This window comes from Canis lupus, chromosome 34 (genome assembly GCF_011100685.1).
Source record: "Canis lupus familiaris isolate Mischka breed German Shepherd chromosome 34, alternate assembly UU_Cfam_GSD_1.0, whole genome shotgun sequence".
Lineage (NCBI taxonomy): Eukaryota > Metazoa > Chordata > Mammalia > Carnivora > Canidae > Canis > Canis lupus.
Window position 1 is genome coordinate 16,751,853 of NC_049255.1, and position 21,506 is coordinate 16,773,358.

Consider the following 21,506-nt stretch of genomic DNA (forward strand, 5'->3'; position numbering starts at 1 on the left):
ATTTTTTTTTTATGATTTTACTTATTTGACAGAGAGCACAAGAAGGGGGAGCAGGAGGCAGAGGGAGAGGGAGAAGCAGACTCCCTGGAGAGCGGTGAGCCTGATGTGGGGCTCAGTCCCAGGACCCCAGGATCTGACCTGGGCCAAAGGCAGCCACTTAATCGACTAAGCCACCCAGGTGCCCCCCGTATGATTCTTTGTGAAACCTTCAATAAACTCTCCATTTATCAGTGCTTTGCAACTAGGATTTGTTGCAGGGGAAATCAAATGACCCAGTTGCATTCAGGGACTAAGTATAAACATAGTGAGAGTGTCACATTCCAAAAGACCTGAGACATATGCCCAGCCTCACAGCAGGTCAAGGAAAGAGTTAAGAATCAGAGGAGGCCCACTAGGAGAAGTGGCACAAGAGCCTTAACCAATGACCAACAATTCTACTACAATAGTGCAGAGGGACTTTATGTGTGAGAGGCCAAGGGGGGAGGCAGAAAGATCTGAAAGTGTTCCATATGCTTAGGTAATGATGATGATTCACTATGTCCTGATGGTTGTCTGTATGAAGAAGGGGAGCAAGCTGGAGAGAAAAAAAAAAGAATGGCTGGAAGAACTATGGATGATAGGCCACCTTCAGACCACTGGAGAGCAAAACACAGAGTGCCATGTGTTATATGACACAATATGCTAAATCCCTGAAAAGAGAGGAAATAGGTCTGAAGAACTTCTGATCCCCCCACTCCAAGTAGCTATCTCCTTCATATGACTAAGCCAACCCGGACTATAAACACTGCACAAAATGAATCACGTTACAGCTTAATCTCACTCAACTTCAGTAGATTCCCCCTGGACTTGACAGCTCTGTTTCTATTAGGTAAGGAAAAGGCTGCCACCGGGCCATACTCATTGATTCGTAGGGTAGGTCTGACTCCCAGGGCCCTCCACCAATGCTGAAACTACCTATACTCTGGCTGCCTGAGGAGCTCCCACACCCACCATTAGTCCACTGCCTCGCTTGAGGGCTACCTGTTCTGTGGGTCCCCTCAATCTCTTCTATTCTCAGAACTGTGATTGATCACCCTGCATCCATCTGCCCCAAGAGAGTCTGAGTATCTTCTCATATAGATAAGTCCAAGTGGATCCTAAGGCATCTGGTGCCAATTATTTTTTCACTCAGGTCCCCATAACCTCAAGAAATAGAGATCATTCCATCAGTTAACAGATAAATATTGAACATCTACTGGGAATGCAATGACACAAAATTAGTAAGACATGATCCCTGGATGCCTGGCTGGCTCAGCTGGTGGAGCATGTAACTCCCGATCTCGGAGCTGTGAATTCAAGCCCCACATTGGGCATAGAGATTACTTAAAAATAAAATTAAAAACAAGAAAAAAAGGACATGATCCCTAACCTCAGGGATCTCAGTTGAGGGAGACATGTAAATAAACATGGACAGTTAGTGTGATAACTGCTGAGAAGGAGTAAGGAAGGGCTGCTGTGGGAAGACAGAGGGGAGATACTTGGTCCAAAGGGCAATAGAGAGGGAAGACTTTCCCAGGATTCCTAGAAGGAAAAGCAGGAGTTAGCTCAGTGATTAGGTTGAAGGAATGGAGGTGGCATAAGAAGCATAGGGCACAGGTATAGATGGGAATGGCCTGGGGAGAAAGTCCTTTGGGCAACTGTGGGTAGTTCATTGAGACTGGTATTCAGGCTGCAGAGGTAGAACCCAGGGTGCATCAGGAAGGATCTTGTATGCATTCTCAGGGATTTAGGACTTTATGAACGCAGTGAGGGTCATGGCTTCATACTCTACAAAAAAAACAAAAAGCCCTACGAGAAAGGAAATTGTGTACTATTTGATTCAACACTGAATAATAAATACACAGTCTTAATAACAAACATTCAATAATGATTTAACCAGTAATCATATTGGAAGGATGAGGGATGGGGATGACAGCTTTTTTTTTTTTTTTAAGATTTTATTTATTATCCATGAGAGACAGAGAGAGAGAGAGGCAGAGACACAGGCAGAGGGAGAAGAAGCAGGCTCCTTGTAGGAAGCCTGACATGGGACTTGATCCCGGGTCTCCAGGATCAGGCCCTGGGCTGAAGGCTGCAGCGGTAAACCACTGAGCCACCCAGGCTGCTTAGCTCCACTAAGTCTGGAGCTTAATAAATAATATTAATATCATTCAATATTTATTAAATACTTAATATATAAGCCTACTGGTAAGCACTTTTCAAAGTTTTATTACCATAAGTAATCTCTACACCAAAGGTGGGGGTTTGAATTCACCATGCTGACATGAAGGCTTTTCCAACTGAGCCAGCCAGGCTTCCCTGAGCATTTTTAATAAAAATATGGAGGGGAGCCTGGGTGGCTCAGTCAATTGAGCATCTGCCTTCTGCTCCAGTCATGATCCCAGGGTCCTGGGATCCAGCCCTCGATCAGGCTCACTGCTCTGTGCAGAGCCTACTTCTCTGCCTCTCTCCCTCTCCCCTGCTTGTGCTATCAAATAAATAAATAAAATCTTTAAAAAAAATTTTTTTTAATAAAGAGATGGAAAAGAGGCCTAAAAAGCATATTTAAAAGGCTTGGACAGATGTCTTCTTTATTATTTCCACCATTGGTCATTGGAACACATTCCATTATTTAACAAAGGCATGACTGTATTCATAAAATATAGAAGAGAGAGGTTATAATTCTGGTATCAGAAGCCAAAAACTAGTTAAGTGTTTCAAAAGCAGGAGGTGTACTCATCCTTGAAAAAAATATTTGCAGAAACAAAGGGACAGAATAACGTCCTTTGAGAAATCTATCTGCCTGGAAAAATAGGGATTTGCGACAACATTGTATGTACAATTAAAATAAAAAGGTAATCTAGGATTTGATAGGACTGACATGAACAGGTTGGCAGAGGAAAGTTTCCCCGAGCTGTCTAGCGACTAAAGTTCTAGTCCCTTTCACCCCTCAGGCCCTCCAATTTCCCGATTGTGTAGCAAGGAGTCCAATAAAAAGATCTCTATGCTTCGGCCCACGCTCTAAGGTTCTGAGAATTCTTGGTAATGTGCTCTTGCCTTGGGACGTGGCAATAAACATACGACTCAGGTTTCCCACTAGGCTCCTAACATGGATGTAGTTCCTTAACCCGTCTCTAATTAAAACAAAGGGTTTCCGAATCAGCAACGCCTGGATTGGGTCTCCTCACAGTCCGCAACGACACCCGCCCTAGAGCGGGACACCCAAGTGGCCCCGGCGGGCGCCCCCAGAGTGGGAACTACATATCCCAGGGTGCCCCGGGGCGGGGGGCGCCCACTCGGATTGGCCGTCGGGGTCGGTGACGCTCAGTGTTTTGGCCCGGACGGTCACATGTTTCCTTTGTTGTGAGCTGCGGCAAACACTGGCGGCTGGAGGGAGACGCCGGCGCTGGCGAGAGCGCTGCGCCGCGGGCCGCTCGGGGAACGCAGGGGCCGCCGCTGCTGGCCGTTTCCAGCCTTCGCCGAGAGGTACCCGGGGATGACAGCTCCGGGAGTGGCCGAGAGGCGAGGAACCGGCCCGAGCCGGGGGCGGAGGGGCAGCTGAGGTCGCCACCGTGGGGGTGTCTGCAGGAGAGAAGCCAGCGTCGGCCGGCGTCTCGCAGCCAGACGTAGGGGTCTGAGGAGAGACTGCGCCTGGCACTTGCAGGGTCTCTGGGGTGCGGGGTCTCCGGGGCACCCTGGGGGGGCTCTTCTGTTAGCGCAGTTAACGGCAGTCCTCAAGGGAGGGCACCCCCGCCTCCTGGCACTACCGCCCCGGAACCGCGGCGTTGCTGGCGCGGCCCGCTGGGGGCGGGTTGGGAGGAGCATGGCCGCGGGGGCTGGGGGTGGCAGGTGCGGGTCACCCCGCCGCCCCGGGGGCCGGGGCAGCTGGCGGACAGAGCTGGGCAGACGGGTCCCGCATGTTGCGCATATGGGCTTTGAACCCGACGCGGCTCTTTTTTTTTTTTAATGGAAGAAAGCACTGAGAATGCGAAGGTCTCGAGTCAAGCCGTTTGGTTTGGCGGGGGCGACCGCTGGTCCTGTTGGGGAGGACTGACGGGGTCAAGGTGGGTCCCAGGGAATCGGTTGCGAAATGTGCTAGGCACCGTCACCTGACCGTTACCCCCGCCCCCACCCCCCGCGAGCCTTTGTTTACCACGGATGGCGGCTGAGCCAGGGCCGGGAATCCGGCCCTAGAGCGACCGTCCCCGGGGAGTCGGGGCGGGCGGGGGCGCAGGCGCTCAGCCGGCGGAGTCTCCGCCTAGCCTCCCCACCTTCCTACCAGTCCCGGACGCGGTTCCTTAATTTAGTCCCTAACGTCCCCGCCCCCGAGTTCTGGACGCTCGGGGCGCAGAGTGTCACCACGGCGGGGATTGGGCGCCCGCGGCGTGCTGCGGGCGGGACGACGGGGCGTGTTGCGGGTGACGATTGGTGGCTGTGCTGTCGCTCTGCCCAAGCCGTTCCCCCCGCCCCCGTGAAGGTGATCTGGAGGACGCGCGGGAGCCCGCGGCGCGCGTTCCCCGCGGAAGGGCTGCGGCGCAGGCCGGGCCGCCGCCGCCCTGGGAGGACCGGAACGTTGGCCCCGTTTACCGAGTGTCGCTTCATTGCCGAGGTGGTGGGAAGGAAGTCCTCGGACGAATCTGTTCTTGCTGGTTCTGTAAACAAGGCTTAAGTAGCGAAATACGGACGATGGGGCAGGCATCACTATTCACAGTTGATCTTAGTGACTAATCACTTGGTTTCAAGCGGCTTTTTAAGAATTACGCCTTAGTAGTTGGTAGCTATCGTCTTTGAGGTCCACCAGCTGAGTTTAATCTTTATAAGGAACGTAAAATAGGTTTAAAACCTGCCTGGTGTCGACTATGATTAAAATTAGCATTCTCCTTAAAAAAAAAAAAAAGAAAGAAAGATAGCTTAAGGGTATCTTCCTAAAAGTTAAGAGTACGGAAGTATCTGAAGTACCCCGGTTAGATGAATTGTTTTCCTGGTTTAGAGGACTGTGGTCCACTCTTCTATATTAAGCCCACGGTAATTCAGAATTTGAGTAAATTTCAAATGTGCTGTTTTAAAATTGGAAACTAAGAGGACGTTAATAAAATCTCAAAGGAAATCATTTTAGCCATAATGTGTTGAAGATGCAGTTTGGAGTTAATAGGGTACTTGGGCTTTATCAAATTTTCTTTTCCTGTGAATTTATAGGAATTCACCCAAGACCTAATACATTTCTGTAGAAGGTAGATTGAGTTTCCTGGGTGAAGCAGGAACTGAATATTATGAGCAGTTCGCATTTCTTAGGCATTCTTAATATATTTTTGAAATTCGAGTGAAGATGACTACACCAGAAGGGCAGTTTCTGTGATCCCCAACTATCTCATCACTTGTGCATTGAGGGCATTTAACATATCTAAATAAGTACAAAATGCAAACCTCTTAGGGGTGGTGGAAGGGGAGGTGGGCGGGGGGTGGGGGTGACTGAGTGATGGGCACTGAGGTGGACACTTGACGGGATGAGCAGTGGGTATTACTCTATATGTTGGCAAATTGAACACCAATAAAAAATAAATTTAAATTAAAAAAATGCAAACCTCTAACCTTTTTTTAAATCAACATTCAAAAGCCTGCCTATCTAGACAAAGCCTGTGACTTAGTCTCCGAAAAGGAAAAAGAAATATTTTGAGTTAAGGCTGTACGTTTTAATTTAAATCTTTACTAGCTTTTGTTCAAATTGATAAAACCTTAATGCTTTTTCAAAAACTTTTAACTTATTGTTTTTCTGTCATTTCATGAAAACCCAGAAGTCAAAACTGTGAAAAAAAAAATACTATTTATTAAATAAATGATCGCAGTTATTTTTGTGGATACTTTTACTTAGAAATTTGAGACATCTTTTTTCAAGGTTTGCATTTTGTACTTACTTAGATATGTTAAATGCCCTCAATGCACAAGTGATAAGATAGTTGGGGATCACAGAAACTGCCCTTCTGGTGTAGTCATCTTCACTCGAATTTCAAAAATATATTAATATTTAGGTATGGACTGTGCTGAAAAATGTAAATAAAATAACGTCATAAGTATATCCATATAAATATATGAAAAATACATTTTGTGTAATTCTAATTGTGTGACTAAAACATCTGACAACTGGCCATCTGACAACTGTTGACATTTTTAAATCCTTATTCTTTCTACTATTAAAAAACACAATAGCTAAACTTTTATTTATTTTTTAAATATTTTATTTTATTTTTTTAATTTATTTATGATAGTCACATAGAGAGAGAGAGAGAGAGGCAGAGACATAGGCAGAGGGAGAAACAGGCTCCATGCACCGGGAGCCCGACGTGGGATTCGATCCCGGGTCTCCAGGATCGCGCCCTGGGCCAAAGGCAGGCGCCAAACCGCTGCGCCACCCAGGGATCCCAATAGCTAAACTTTTAATTGATGAGTTTGTCACTGCCTAAATTCATCACCCACGGGCTTATAATTTCTCAGCATTCGGCACATCTTAAAGTGTACTAAATTGATGTTTAAAAGTGATTATGCCTGGGGCGCCTGGATGGCTCAGGCAGCTAAGTGTCCCAATTCTTGATTTTTAGCTCAGGCTTGATCTTGGAGTTGTGAGTTCAAGCCCTGCAATAGACACTACACTGGGTGTGGAGCCCACTTTTAAAAAAAGTGATTAGGCTTTACTCTTTACTCAATAGTTTCTAAACATTATTTCTGTAAATAATTTGTGTCACCACTAAGGCAAATAAAAATCACTGAGTTAAAGGTATTTTTATACATAGAGAAGTCATCTGAAATACTAGATTTCAGACTTGAGTGGCAGAGCAGAGAGTAGTGTCCTTACAGATTTAATTTGATTTTGAAATAGAACAGTGCATTAAATACCTAAAAGAAACATGTAAGCAGGGTGAAACCAAATGATGTTAAGTTTACACATTAAGTCTAGCAAGAAGCACAAGTAGGCTCAATAGGCAGCTTGATAACAGGTGTGGTATTTGATAATTAACAAAGTTTTTCCTTTGTGGATTGGGGAATATTAAACCAAAACTTCTAAGGCAAGAGAGAACAATGGAGAAATTTGATTTTTTTGTTCTGTGATTTAAGATCATAATCTGTTTTAGTTATAGAACTATATTGTTAAGTCTGACGCTAAGGTTTGTTGTTTTTTAAGATTTTATTTACTCATGAGAGAGAGAGAGGCAGAGACACAAGCAGAGGGAGAAGCAGGCTCCTCACAGGGAGCCCAATGTGGGACTCAATCGGATCCCAGGATTCCAGGATCATGCCTTGAGCCAAAGGCAGACACTCAACTGCTGAGCCACCCAGGCGTCCCCACTGCTAATAAGTTTTTCATCATTAGACACTTCTTATTTTTTTTCTCTCATTAATGACAGTCGGTGTATTGACCATTTGAGCTCTAGTAAACGAGATAATCACTACTTGCTATAATCCTAGACAAAGAAATTTAAGTGTCAGTTGGTTTCTGGTGGCTATGGTGGGTAAATATATTCTTGGTGATTCCATTAAGAAATTTAAAATGTTGAAAATAACATCTTGTTTATTTACTATTTCTTAAATTATTTCATTCAGCTATGTAAAATAAACTCTTCTTCCTCCCCTCAAAAGAAAAGAACAGAACATCTTAAAGACTGGACTTTAAATACTGTATTTGCAAAACTTGGTTCAGGAACTGCTCACTACTACGAGTAAAGCTTTAAATTGAAATTTTAGGAGTATGAATTTATAGTTTCTAAAAAGTCATTAAATAGAAAGTTTCAGCTGAGTGAAGTAAGTCAGTCGGAGAAGGACAAACATTATATGTTCTCATTCATTTGGGGAATATAAATAATAGTGAAAGCGAATATAAGGGAAGGGAGAAGAAATGTGTGGGAAATATCAGAAAGGGAGACAGAACATAAAGACTGCTAACTCTGGGAAACGAACTAGGGGTGGTAGAAGGGGAGGAGGGCGGGGGGTGGGAGTGAATGGGTGACGGGCACTGGGGGTTATTCTGTATGTTGGTAAATTGAACACCAATAAAAAATAAATTTAAAAAAATAGAAAGTTTCAAATAAATTAGCTTTTGAGAAAATAGGGTAAAAATATCTGAAATTTATAAAAAACCGCATGGTTTTATGTAGTGCCGTATTCAGTATAATTTTCTAGTCATTTTAAATAATAAACTTACTGTGTTGTACTTTTCTGGCTTTCCTTCTGTTGCTTTACTTTATGTCTTATAGCTTTATATATCTTTAAAGATAAACCTCTTTTTGGTTAGTCTTCTGATTGTCTTTATGTTTCCTGCCCCCTAAATTTGAGAAAATGGAGTAATGTAGAACATAGTATGTGGCAATTCACTACCACTAGTTGTAGGGACCACATTAGTGAAAATGTTGGTTTCCTTTGCTCTTTGGTATTAATATTTAAAGCTCCTCCTTAATTCACACCATCTTTAAGACTGATGGTAATTTCTTTATTTTGTATAGGATTCCTGCATCCTAAAGGAAAATTAAGCTTGGTTGCAGTATAGCTACACTCTAGATCAATTCTGATATTATAGCTCCTTTGGGCTTTGTACACTGACCTCTTCTGTCCCTTGCCCTTACCTATTAGGTCAAAATGCCTTAATGAATTGCCTTGCCCTTGTCCTCCTTAAGGTAACAATTCTAGACCAGATCAGTCATGAGAAAATCTCCAATCTGTGTTTTCAGCAAAACACTGAAAATTTGAATCTATTTTAGTATCAGTTCTGGAGTTCCGTTCTTTTATTTCTTTATCTTTTTAAATTTATTTAAGTAATCTCTACACCTAGTGGGGGGCTCGCGAATTCACAACCACAAGGTGGAGTCACATGCTCTAGTGACAGAGCCAGGTACCCCAACCATCAGCGTCCTGAATTGGATTTGGATCCAATTTTTGCAACTCCAGTGCCAGACAGAAAAACAAATGTTTCTTCACTTGACTTGGATGCCTGCATTGGCGCGGAATTTTATTGCCCCCTGGGAAAAAAACACTTACTTAGCTAGGATTAACAATCTCCTAATTTGACCTAGTTGAAATACTCTTAATACCAAGGGTAAACACATGTTAGACTTACTTCTGAGAGTAAGGAAACATTTCAAAGTAACTTCACAATTGTAGCATAATCAGGGCATAGAGGTGTGTGTGTGTGTACATATGTAGGAAAAAGTCGGTAGTCCATATCTTGGTTTTTGTGATCAACTTTTGTTATTTGCCTTAACTTGTTAAGACTTTATGAGTTCTGTTTGTAGCTATCTGGGCCAGAAACCAGAACTATTTGTGTTTAAATACTATTGTTATTCTATGCACAGTTCCAAGGTTGTAGTATTTTCTCTTAAGCATTTATCTCCTTCCCATCCACCAAAAGAAAAGTTTATAAAGTCTAACAAAGCAGAAGAAATAATGCAATTATATATTAAAAGGTTTTAAAAATAATTATTTGGGAGTCTGTATGGATCTTTATAACTAAAGATTAAAAACTAAAAATTCTTTCCTGAATTACCAAGATATTTTCTGATACTCTCAAACTGATTCCATAGTTTTATAATACATAATGACTAAACTGTGCATTTTTATAGTGTTGATAGACCAACTCAGAATTATTTAATGGCCCCAAACTCAGATGAGACCTCAATTACCAGACACTCTTCAAATATCCATTGTAGAGTTATCATAGGATATGTATTTTGTCCTCCGAGGGCCACCAATTGGCTTGCTATTGACACAAATCTTTGTTTAATCATCTTTCAAGAAACTTTATTCCAAGATGATATTGTCAAGGAAGCTGATAAATAAGGAAACTAATTTATATATAAGATAGCATAAAATTATTAATTTGCTTTAAGGAATTGTCATTCACAAATGATTTTCTACATGAAAGTAAATTTTTAACCTATGCAAAAGTCAGAAACTGAAGTCTAAAAACTTTTTTCAATGTATTAATAAATGCCAACTATGCATTAAGTGATTAGTATCTATAATATATTGCTGTTCTCTATTTTAGGTGTGGAAATTAAAACAACACAACAATTTTGACTGGGGATTTGATCAAGCAAATGCTAAGAAGGTATTTATAGTGATTTATAAAATATCTAAGGGGTTCCTGGATGGCACAGTTGGTTAAGTATCTGACTTTTGGTTTTGGCTTAGGTTGTGATCTCAAGTTCATGAGATCGAGCCCTGCTTCAGGCTCCATGCTCAGAGTAGAGTCTGCTTGGGATTCTCTCTCCCTCTGCCTCTCCCACTTGTATTTTTTCTCTCTCTCTCTCTCTAAAATAAATATATAGGGGATCCCTGGGTGGCGCAGCGGTTTGGCGCCTGCCTTTGGCCCAGGGCGCGATCCTGGAGACCCGGGATCGAGTCCCACGTCGGGCTCCCGGTGCATGGAGCCTGCTTCTCCCTCTGCCTGTGTCTCTGCCTCTCTCTCTCTCACTGTGTGCCTATCATAAATAAATAAAAAAATAAATAAATAAAATAAATATATAAATATTTTTTAAAAGCCTGAACATTGTTATTAGAGAATCTAAACCATTTTCCTTTCTTTAACCAGGGATTACTTAAGCCAATCAGAGTAATGGGGAACAATTCTATCCTCAAGATCATAAAAGAAAACAGTGTCTTAGTTATTTCTGATACCAAATAAAGTATCTACTCTTTTTAGCTCCTCCCTGATATCCTCAGTCCCTCTTCTACATTTTTCTCTAGCCTTAGAGATACTAAAATAAGTTATTTCTCTTCAGTTTTCTGAGACATAGGCAAAAAACTTTTTTTTTTTTTTTTTTTTTTTTTTAAGATTTTACTTACTCATGAGAGACACAGAGAGAGGCAGAGATGTAGGCAGAGGGAAAAATAGGCTCCCTGCAGGAAGCCCAATGTGGGACTCAATCCCAAGACCCCTTCACCTTCAGCTCAGGAACAATCATCAAGCTACCCAGACATCCCCAAAAACAATTTTAAATCCACCTAGCAATCAGGAACTAGGTCTACAACATACATGAGTTCAGTTGGAAATGACCCCTAGAGTTTCTTTAACCAGAAGAATCCTGTTAAGAAAAAATTTCCTTTCAAGTGAGAGTATCACTTCAGGAATAAAGCGCCTGAAGAAATGAGGGAGAGAAAGAAAGATACTAGCTTTTCTAGACAAATCAAGTGACTCTGGCAATCAGCCCCTGACATGACAGTCTGATCACCCTTGCATTTGCTACCTTTACCTAGATAAAACTTTGTCATTATATTTCTTTGGAACAAACATTTTCCCCTCTTATTTTGTCTAGAGACGCTTACTTAATTGCTTACTTTTTCCTGCAGGGAATGATGATGCTTTGATATTTGCTTAATTTTTTTTAAGATTTTATTTATTTATGAGAGACAGACACATGCAGAGGAAGAAGGCGGCTCTGTGCAAGGAGCCCGATGCGGGACCTGATCCCGGATTCTGGGATCATGCCCTAAGCCCAAGGCAGATGCTCAACCACTGAGCCACCCGTGTCCCAGTATTTGCTTAATTTTTAGAAGAATTCTGTCATTTATGTTTGCTTGATTATGTATGAATTCGTTTATTATAAATCTTGAACCTATATTAGATATTAGATATTAGATAACTCTGAGATATGATTAAACTTGTCTTTACATTTTTAACTATTAATAGTTAAAATACTTCATTTGTGTAAAATGGGAAAACAAAAGCTTGCAAATTACATCTGGAACCCCAAAAGACACACTTTGAAATGCAGCTCATATTTCTAAAACCTTCCTGTGTAACTTATTTACCCTATCATCAATAGGAAGAGTTTTACATTTTGTCTTGTGGAGACTGGTTAATGGGAGAGTTCTTAGAACGTCTAGAGAAAGTGAGGATGTACAAAAAGTCAGGCCAAAGCTGGTTAGAAGGAAGCAGCTCGGGAAGCCTGGGTGGCTCAGCGGTTGAGCACCTGCCTTCGACCCAGGGTGTGATCCTGGAGTCCCGAGATAGAGTCCCACATCGGGCTCCCTACATGGAGCCTGCTTCTCTCTCGGCTTATGTCTCTGCCTCTCTCTCTGTGTCTCTCTCATGAATAAATAAACTCTTAAAAAAAAAAAAAAAAAAGGAAACAGCTCATATCTATGAGATAGCCTCTCTTAACATAGAAAGCAGTAAAATATCTTGTTGCTGTTGAATACTTTGTAATAGCACATGATTTTATAGCTTTTCTAATCCAAGATTTTCAGTTTTACACTGGGCGAAAGCAGTGGAAGATCTTTCATCAGTCAAGAGTGAAGGAACCAGCTATGAGGATAACATTTGGAAAATAGGATAAAAAGATAAACCCTTAACTGCTATTAAAGTTTTCATCAGCTTTGTATAATACATAACTCCATCTGCTATCCCTAAATTTATCAGATATAGATACCAGATAACAAATACCAGACACAGTAAGATTATTGGATACCAAAAGCAGAGAATCTTTTTGTTTGTTTTCTTACTTGTCCCTTTTAGCCAAAAGGAAAATTCTTGCAGTATGTTATTTTGTTTTGCACTTTGTATGTATTCCTTTGCATTGTTTTGCATTCATTAAACACTTGAGAAGGGACACCTGGGTGGCTTAGTCAGTTGGGCATCTGATTTCTGCTCAGGTCATGATCTCAGGTTTGTGGGATCGAGCTTGGCATCTGGCTCTGTGCTCAGGACAAAGTCTGCTTGGGACACTCTCTTCACTCTCCCCTTACTCTTCCTCCGCTCATGAGCACTCTCGCTCCCGCACTTTCTCTCTCTCTCTCTCTCTCAAATATGTGAATAAATAAAAAAAATATTTAAATACTGAGAGTACAAAAATGTAAAACAGAAAAGGCAGCAAGTTCAAGATTTTTGTGGTTATTAATGCCAGTAATAACATCACTAGTCAAAAAAATAATTTGTGAATTTTTTGAACCTGAAATGCAATAAGAATTTAAATTAAGCTGATTTGAAGATAAATTTTTTTTTAAGATTTTATTTATTTATTCATGACAGAGAGAGAGGCAGAGACACAGGCAGAGGGAGAAGCAGGCTCCATGCAAGGAGCCCAACATGGGACCCTATGTATGGTCTCCAGGATCATACCCTGGGCTGAAGGCAGCGCTAAACCGCTGAGCCACTGAGGCTACTCTAAAGATAAATTCTTGATTTGGGAAGCTGACTTGTGACTAAATCAACCATGATTTGAATCTAGCTTGGTGTAAAGCATTAAGGTTAAAATAAGTCATGTTCCATATCATGTTTGTTTATGTTTATCATAATTGAATGCTTATCACTTGTGATATTACATGCTTTGAACCTTTTTTGGTTTCAACAACAAAAAATTGGCTTCAGGCACAGGAGATCAGTTTCTGTGTATTGAACTATTACTGAGATAATTTCAGATTAAAAGCATATTTGAGATATGTGCTGTTGCCCATGAAGAGCTTGTAATTTAGAAATGATGATTTGTACTATAAGTGAATTTTTACAGTTTAACCCATGTATATGTGCACGTATTTGTGGATGGCACACACATGCATGAGCAGCCATAACCCAAGAAGTTGAATGACCTGCAGTGAGGCAAACATGAATTTTAGTCAAGAAAATCTCAAAAGAGATGGGAAGAAACCTCTCCCATTTTTTAGTTCATGATATAATACATTTTAAAACTAATAGTAATTGACATTGCTTCAAAAACCAGTTATTCATAAGCATTCTCTTAGGTTTATTTTTATTTGTGTGTTTATTTAAATAGGTCTTCTACATGAGTTTCCACTGCTATAACTGTTTCATTATATTATAAACATTGTTACACATTTAGAAAATAAATGACATATATATTTGATTTTTTATTATTATTATTTTTTAAAGATTTATTTATTTATTTATGATATATAGAGAGAGGCAGAGACACAGGAGGAGGGAGAAGCAGGCTCCACTCCGGGAGCCCAACACGGGACTCGATCCCGGGACTCCAGGATTGCACCCTGGGCCAAAGGCAAGCGCTAAACCACTGAGCCACCCAGGGATCCCAACATATATATTTGAATACTTAGAATTTTCTGTTTGTTTTCTTAAACTTAGAAATGGGTGTAAAGTTTATCCCTATCAGTCTTTCACTTACTTGGTAAATAGTTCCTGCCTATTTAGAAAAATCTGTCTTAATCCTGTATATAAAGCCCTAAGGCTATAAACCAACTCTTTTGTTAATTGTAGTAACAACCTCATAAGGTTTTTGGGATGTTTAAATTAAATCTATATGAAGAGGGATGCCTGGGTGGCTCAGCAGTTCAGTATCTGCCTTTGGCTCAGTGCATGATCCTGCAGTCCCAGGATCGAGTCCCACGTTGGGCTTCCTGTAGGGAGCCTGCTTCTCCCTCTGCCATGTCTCTGCCTCTGTCTCTCTCTCTGTGTCTCTTCATGAATAAATCAATAAAATCTTTTTTAAAAATTAATAGATTTATATGAAGAATTTACAAAGTTGGGGCACCTGAGTGGTTCAGTTGGTTGGATGTCCAACTCTTGGTTTTGGCTGGGGTCTTGATTTCAGGGGTGGTGAGATCAAGCCCTGTGTTGGGCTCTCTGCTGAGAGGAGAATATGCTTGAGGATTTCCTTCCCCCCTCAAATAAGGAAATCTTTTTAATTTTTTAAAATATTTATTTATTTGGGAAAGAGAAAGCAGGGGAAGGACAGAGGGAGAGGGAAAGAATCTCAAGCAGACTGCCTTCTGAGCACAGAGCCCCATGTGAGGCTTGATCTCATGACCCTGAGATCATGACCTGAGCTAAAATCAAGAGTCACTTAACGACTGACCCACCCAGGCACCCCAATAAATAAATTTTTTTTTGAAAAGAGAATTTAGAAAGTGCCAGGCACACAGCAAGCAGTTAAAAAAAAAAAAAAAAAAAAAGATTAGTGTTGCTGTGTTTTTTTTGTATTTTAATGTATATAAGAAAATACAGCCCCCATGATATCGTCAAACCAGTTAATACAGATTTGGCTCTTACTAGTTCCTACAGCCTTACCTGGTAGATTTCCAAGAATTTCCTCAGTTTTTACCAGAATTCTTAGAGAGAACCAAAATAACTCTTCTTCCTTCATTTTAGGACTTTTTAAATCCACACAGTCCATATGAACACAGCAGGAATTTCTCTATCAGCATTCTGCTTCTGAATTCCCCCACCTGGTGATCCCAAGTGAAAATAGTATTTGTTTTACTTGCATCTTTATTCCATTTGTCTGATAAAATTGCTTGAATTTTTTTCTGGTTTTACCTGCAAAATTAGGAGATAAATAGAGGAATGGAAGAAAAAAAAGATGCTGTGCGTGCAAACATTTAGGTGTCCTTCACGTTATTACAACCAGGTACTTTTCCTTAACAGTAGGAATAGCCTGGTGTACATCTGCCCAGGGAAAATCCTATCATCTAGACTTGAGGGAGATTAAGTGCTAATTTATATGAAGAGATAAAAATTTCATGGAAATTTAAGTGGGAACCGTGCTGTCTATACCAGTGTGGCATCATATCACCTACGCTACCTTATTATTTATCTTTTTGTGAATATGCTTTATCTCAACTATATTTTTTTAAAAAAACTCAACAGTAATATCTTACATCTCTGAAAACTATAGACAGAGTACAGTATCCTGACAGTGGTAGGTTAACAAGTATTTGTTGATGATGCTAGAAGTGGAAGTGACAAACTCAGTGAGGGAATTGATGAAAGTTGGAAGTAAATAGTGAATATTGTGACTAGGATATCTGGGTCATTAGAGTGATTGAGAAAAGAAGGCAAATATAATAAATCAGCATATGAAAAAAAGAATATAATAGAATGAGTTGCTTCTTGATTTTTATTTCATGTTTTCTTATTATGTCACATAAAGGTTTTTAACGGGGTACAATTTTTTATGTGATTGGGTATACAAAATGCAGGGTTTGTTTTTTTAAGATTTATTTATTTTTAGAGAGTACATGCATGCACATGAGCAGGGGGAGGGGCAGAGAGAGAGAATCTTAGAAGCAGACTCCCTGCTGAGTGTTGAGCCTGATGAGGGTCTTGATATCAAGACTACTGAGATCATGACCTGAGCTGAAGCCAGGAGTTGGACATATAATCAACTGAGCCACCCAGGAACCCCACAAAATACAGTCCTCAATTAAGATTGTTAACCTCAAGTCTTGATTTTTTTGTGGCTTATGAATGTAGGACAGCATTTTATTTGGGGGTTATCTTTGATGTCCATAAACCTTTATGATGCCATAGTTAGGCCTGGATGTCTGACTATTGAACTATTTCTGAAAGAAGCTGAGACCTTTAGAAGGAATTGTATATGAGATTATGAGAGCATAAGAATAGTTGAGAGATTCTGAGTGCTCTTAAGCAGGTTACAGATAACATTTTGGATCACATATTAACGTATGGTGATGTGTGGGATTCCTGGGTGGCTCAGCGGTTGAGCATCTGCCTTGGGCTCAGGGTGTGATCCTGGAGTCCCAGGATTGAGTCCCATATCGGGCTCCCTGCATGGAGCCTGTTTCTCCCTCTGCCTATGTCCCTGCCTCTTTCTCTTTGTGTCTGTCATGAATGGATGAAGTGAAATCTTTAAAAAAACAAACTTATGGTGATGTGAAAAGAAAGTAACAGTAGGAGAACCACCTTAAGAATCAAAACTTAAGGGATGCCTGGGTGGCTCAGCGGTTGAGCATCTCTCTTTCACTCAGGGTGTGATCCCGGGATCTGGGATCGAGTCCCACATCAGGCTCTCTGTGAGGAGCCTGCCTCTCCCTCTGCCTGTGTCTCTGCCTCTCTGTCTCCCATGAATAAATAAATGAATCTTAAAAAAAGAATCAAAACTTAAGAGAATTGGTAGCTATAACCCAGGGCCTCAGTCCATTAGTTTATCTATTCATATTCATTTCTGACAGTTCGGGGATGTTTCTTATTAGCTAAAGGGAAAGAAGGATATAGGTACGTGTGTTTTAAAGATCTGAAAACAAAACACTACATATTTGTAGTGGAAAGGAAATAGTGAAATAGAGAAAAAAATATAGATCACTTAATATTTTGGCATATGTGCCTCCCTTTTTCTTTCCCTAATATATGCTGATACATTTTCTATTTTTTATCATATGTTTTATGATCTGTTTTACACTTACTATCTGATTAATACTTCCTTGTGTCATTAAATAGTCTATATAATTTTAAGTGGCTGCATAGACTATCTTCAAACCTCAAGATGCAGTAGGGTTTAAGTAATCTATTGCAGGGCATTTAGATTTTTGTAAGTATTTTCTGTTAATACAACATTGAACGTTTCTGTAGATAAATCTTTCCACATATTCCTGATTATTTCCTGAGAATAGATTGTTAGAAAGGGGCTTGCTGGTCAAACAATATACTTTTTTTTTTTTAAGTAATCTCTGTACCCAACATGGAGCTCGAATTTACAACTACAAGATCAAGAGTTAACATGCTCTACTGACCGAGCCAGCGAGGTGCCCCAATGTACGTTTCTTTAAAGGCTATTGATAAATGTAACTGAATTCTTCTTTTATAATACCATATTAAGATAATAAACATTTACATTAGGATTCTGAATGTAGTCAAATTCTTCGTCTTATAGCATTCCAACTTAACTCTATGGTCAGTAGATAAAACCCAATTCTGTAAAAGGAGACAGGTTTTTATTTATCAATTTTTATTAAAATGAGAGTATTCTAAGTAAGATATATTAATTATATGATTTTGTTATAGTGTTTACACCAAAATGAGACTATGTAGTTTGAATGCTGCATTTTTTTATATATTGAAATGTGTTTTTGTTTTGTTTTGTTTTTTACTTTTAGCCACATAAAAAGGATCCTTAACAGTCATTTCTCAACAATTATATAGTCAACTGATGTAACAATGGTACTAATATTGGGACGAAGACTAAACAGAGAGGATCTCGGGGTGCGTGATTCCCCAGCAACTAAGCGTAAAGTTTTTGAAATGGACCCTAAATCTCTGACAGGCCATGAGTTTTTTGACTTCTCTTCAGGATCATCCCATGCTGAAAATATACTCCAGATATTCAATGAATTCCGAGACAGCCGCTTATTCACAGACGTCATCATTTGTGTGGAAGGCAAAGAATTTCCTTGCCATAGAGCTGTTCTCTCAGCCTGTAGTAGCTACTTCAGAGCTATGTTTTGTAATGACCACAGAGAAAGCCGAGAAATGTTGGTTGAGATCAATGGTATTTTAGCTGAAGCCATGGAATGTTTTTTGCAGTATGTTTATACTGGAAAGGTAAAGATCACTACAGAGAATGTACAGTATCTTTTTGAAACATCAAGTCTCTTTCAGATTAGCGTTCTTCGTGATGCTTGTGCCAAGTTCTTAGAGGAGCAACTTGATCCTTGTAACTGCTTAGGAATCCAGCGCTTTGCTGATACCCATTCTCTCAAAACACTCTTCACAAAATGCAAGAATTTTGCATTACAGACGTTTGAAGATGTGTCCCAGCATGAAGAATTTCTTGAGCTTGACAAAGATGAGCTTATTGATTATATTTGTAGTGATGAACTTGTTATTGGTAAAGAGGAGATGGTTTTTGAAGCCGTCATGCGTTGGGTCTATCGTGCTGTTGATCTGAGAAGACCACTGTTACATGAGCTCCTGACACATGTGAGACTCCCTCTTTTGCATCCTAACTACTTTGTGCAAACAGTTGAGGTGGACCAATTGATCCAGAATTCTCCTGAGTGTTATCAGCTGTTGCATGAAGCAAGACGGTACCACATACTTGGGAATGAAATGATGTCCCCAAGGACTAGGCCACGCAGGTGAGAAAATGATTTATAAATGAACTACAACATAATTATCAAAAGTTTTTATTTTTAAAATATTTTTTAGCTTCCTGAGTGAAATCTCAGAGTAGTCCTATGTATTGTCTTTGTGTGGCTTTATATAATCTATAATACTGTTTTTGAGTTATGTAAATGATTAAAATGTCTCTCCCTCCCCCCTAAAAGTTTTTTTTTAAAAAGTCTCTCCCAATGAAGACTAGATTCAACAATAGCATTCTTTGTTATTCTGAGCTATGAAGGGGGTATTCCAAAGTGTCTTTACAACTATGAATGCCTCAACGTATTTCTGCTTATTTCTCTTAATCTTTGTAGGATCTCAAATCACTCCACTTTTCTTTCCAAAGAGTCTTTGGAGATAAAGTAGACTAAAGGCTTTAGTAGACTCTCTTGTACTGCCTCTACATATAAAAAACAATTGGCAGGGGTGCCCTCAAGGCTAAGTTGGTTAAGTATCTGACTCTTGATTTTGGCGTCAGGTCACGACCTCAGGGTCATGAGATCAAGCCCCACATTGGACTCAGCATTCTGAGGAGTCTGAGATTTTCTCTCTCTCTCAAATAAAATAAAATTAAATAAATAAATAGATAAATAGGCAAATTCACAGACTTCCTTGTATCCTAACAGATGACTTGAAATATAAAGGTGAAGTAAGTAAGCTGGTATATATTGGGTGGATTTTTGGATGTAAAACCCAGGTTTCAGATCTCTTCTTATTGCCACAGTTATTTAATGTCAATGTCAATTTTTAAATTTTTTTCTGATTTTTTTTTAAGATTTTATTCATTTGTTTATGAGAGAGAGAGAGGCAGAGACATAGGCAGAGGGAGAAGCAGGCTCCATTCAGGGAGCCTGATGTGGGACTCGATCCCGGGACTCCAGGATCACGCCCTGAGCCAAAGGCAGATGCCCAACTGCTGAGCCACCCAGGCATCCCAATTTTTTTCTGATTATATAAATTATATTATTAAAGAGAATTTGGAAAATTTATGTTTAGAATAGGAATTTAGTTCAGTATTATACTTGTATTGTCTTATAGTACATTATTTCAGTAAAACATACAGATTTTAATTCATAAGCTATAGAAAAATAATATCCATGTCTTAATATTTGAAGAAGTAATATTAAATATACTATGAATAAGCAAGAAATGGCTATTGTGAGAAATAAATTGTGGTAAAAACATACAGCATAATTGTGGTAAAAACATACAGCATAAATGTATCATCTTAACCAATTTTAATAAGTGTACCACTCGGGATCCCTGGGTGGCGCAGCGGTTTGGCGCCTGCCTTTGGCCCAGGGCGCGATCCTGGAGACTGGGACCGAATCCCACGTCAGGCTCCCAGTGCATGGAGCCTGCTTCTCCCTCTGCCTATGTCTCTGCCTCTCTCTTTCTCTCTCTGTGACTATCATAAATAAATAAAAATTAAAAAAATAAAATAAAATAAAAAAAATAAGTGTACCACTCAGTAGTGTTAAATATATTCACGTTGTGAAACTGGTGATTTTTATTTTCTCATATTATCTCCACTTTTCCTATAAATTTACTAGAGCATAGCTCTCAAACCAAAATTTTAGCTTTGATTTTGATTATTATTGTTTTGGAATGTGATTAAAATTCAGCATATTGGATCCCTGGGTGGCACAGCGGTTTGGCACCTGCCTTTGGCCCAGGGCGCGATCCTGGAGACCCGGGATTGAATCCCACGTCGGGCCCCCGGTGCATGGAGCCTGCTTCTCCCTCTGCCTATCTCTCTGCCTCTCTCTCTCTCTCTCTCTCTCTCTCTCTGTGACTATCATAAATAAATTTTAAAAATTAAAAAAAAATAAAATTCAGCATATTATGAAGATAGCACCCTTTAAAATCTACACTAGTTTGAATATAGCAAGATTTAGTCTGTTTCCTCATATCTAAAATGAGAATGATGATAAATAGTATTTATCTCACAAGCTCTGCCACTGAAACTATTAAATGCAGTCATCCTTAAGGTACTCATCATAGAAAGTGGTGCATAGAAGTACTTAAAAATTATTATTTATGTAGTGTAACATAAGTCTGACTGACTTTAAGAAAATTCCAAGAGCACCTGGTTGACACTGCTAGTTAAGTGTCTGACTTTTGGTTTCCGCTCAGGTCCTATCAGGATCTTGAGATCAAGCCTGGCGTTGGGGCTCCCCTCTCAGCTCACAGTCTTCTTAAGACTCTCTTTCCCTCTTCCTCTGCCCCTCCCTCCCCTACGTGCACATTCATGCACATGGTCTCTCTAAAATAAATTTTAAAAACTCCCAGTACTTAACAGGCTGAACTTTTTATAAATTGGATACGATATTGGGTGATTATTACAAAAACTAATGTAATATTTCTTTGTATTTGTGTTACAGTGCATGTTTTTCTTCAAAGTCAACTGAATTTAGTGAAAATAATTGCTTTATAAGAAAAATATACTTTCAGTTTTTTAACAAAGGACACAAAACATTTAATTTTCTTACATACATATATTAATTTTTTAAGTTGTTACTTTTTTTAAGGACTATTAAGAAAATTGAGTATTTTTTTTCCAAACAGAATCCCCTTACAGCAGACAGAATGGTTTTGGGTCAAACAGGAGTGATAATAACTTTCCTGTGTATAT

General features: G+C 39.8%; 1 protein-coding gene across 7 annotated transcripts in view; it reads left to right on the forward strand.

The window, feature by feature from the left end:
* Positions 1-3,349: 3,349 nt before the first annotated feature.
* KLHL24 (kelch like family member 24) overlaps positions 3,350-21,506 on the forward strand; it is a 42,164-nt gene continuing 24,007 nt past the window's right edge. The window contains exons 1-4 of one of the 7 annotated variants that reach the window (XM_038583507.1): positions 3,351-3,504; positions 10,046-10,108; positions 17,437-17,527; positions 17,869-18,849. In XM_038583507.1, coding sequence (XP_038439435.1) covers positions 17,930-18,849 — 920 coding nt within the window. In that variant the 5' untranslated portion in view covers positions 3,351-3,504; positions 10,046-10,108; positions 17,437-17,527; positions 17,869-17,929. Of the gene's footprint in view, positions 3,505-4,001; positions 4,083-4,538; positions 4,628-10,045; positions 10,109-17,436; positions 17,528-17,868; positions 18,850-21,506 lie in introns of those variants that run through there. The other 6 variants (XM_038583511.1, XM_038583512.1, XM_038583506.1 and 3 more) reach the window with 6 other exon arrangements.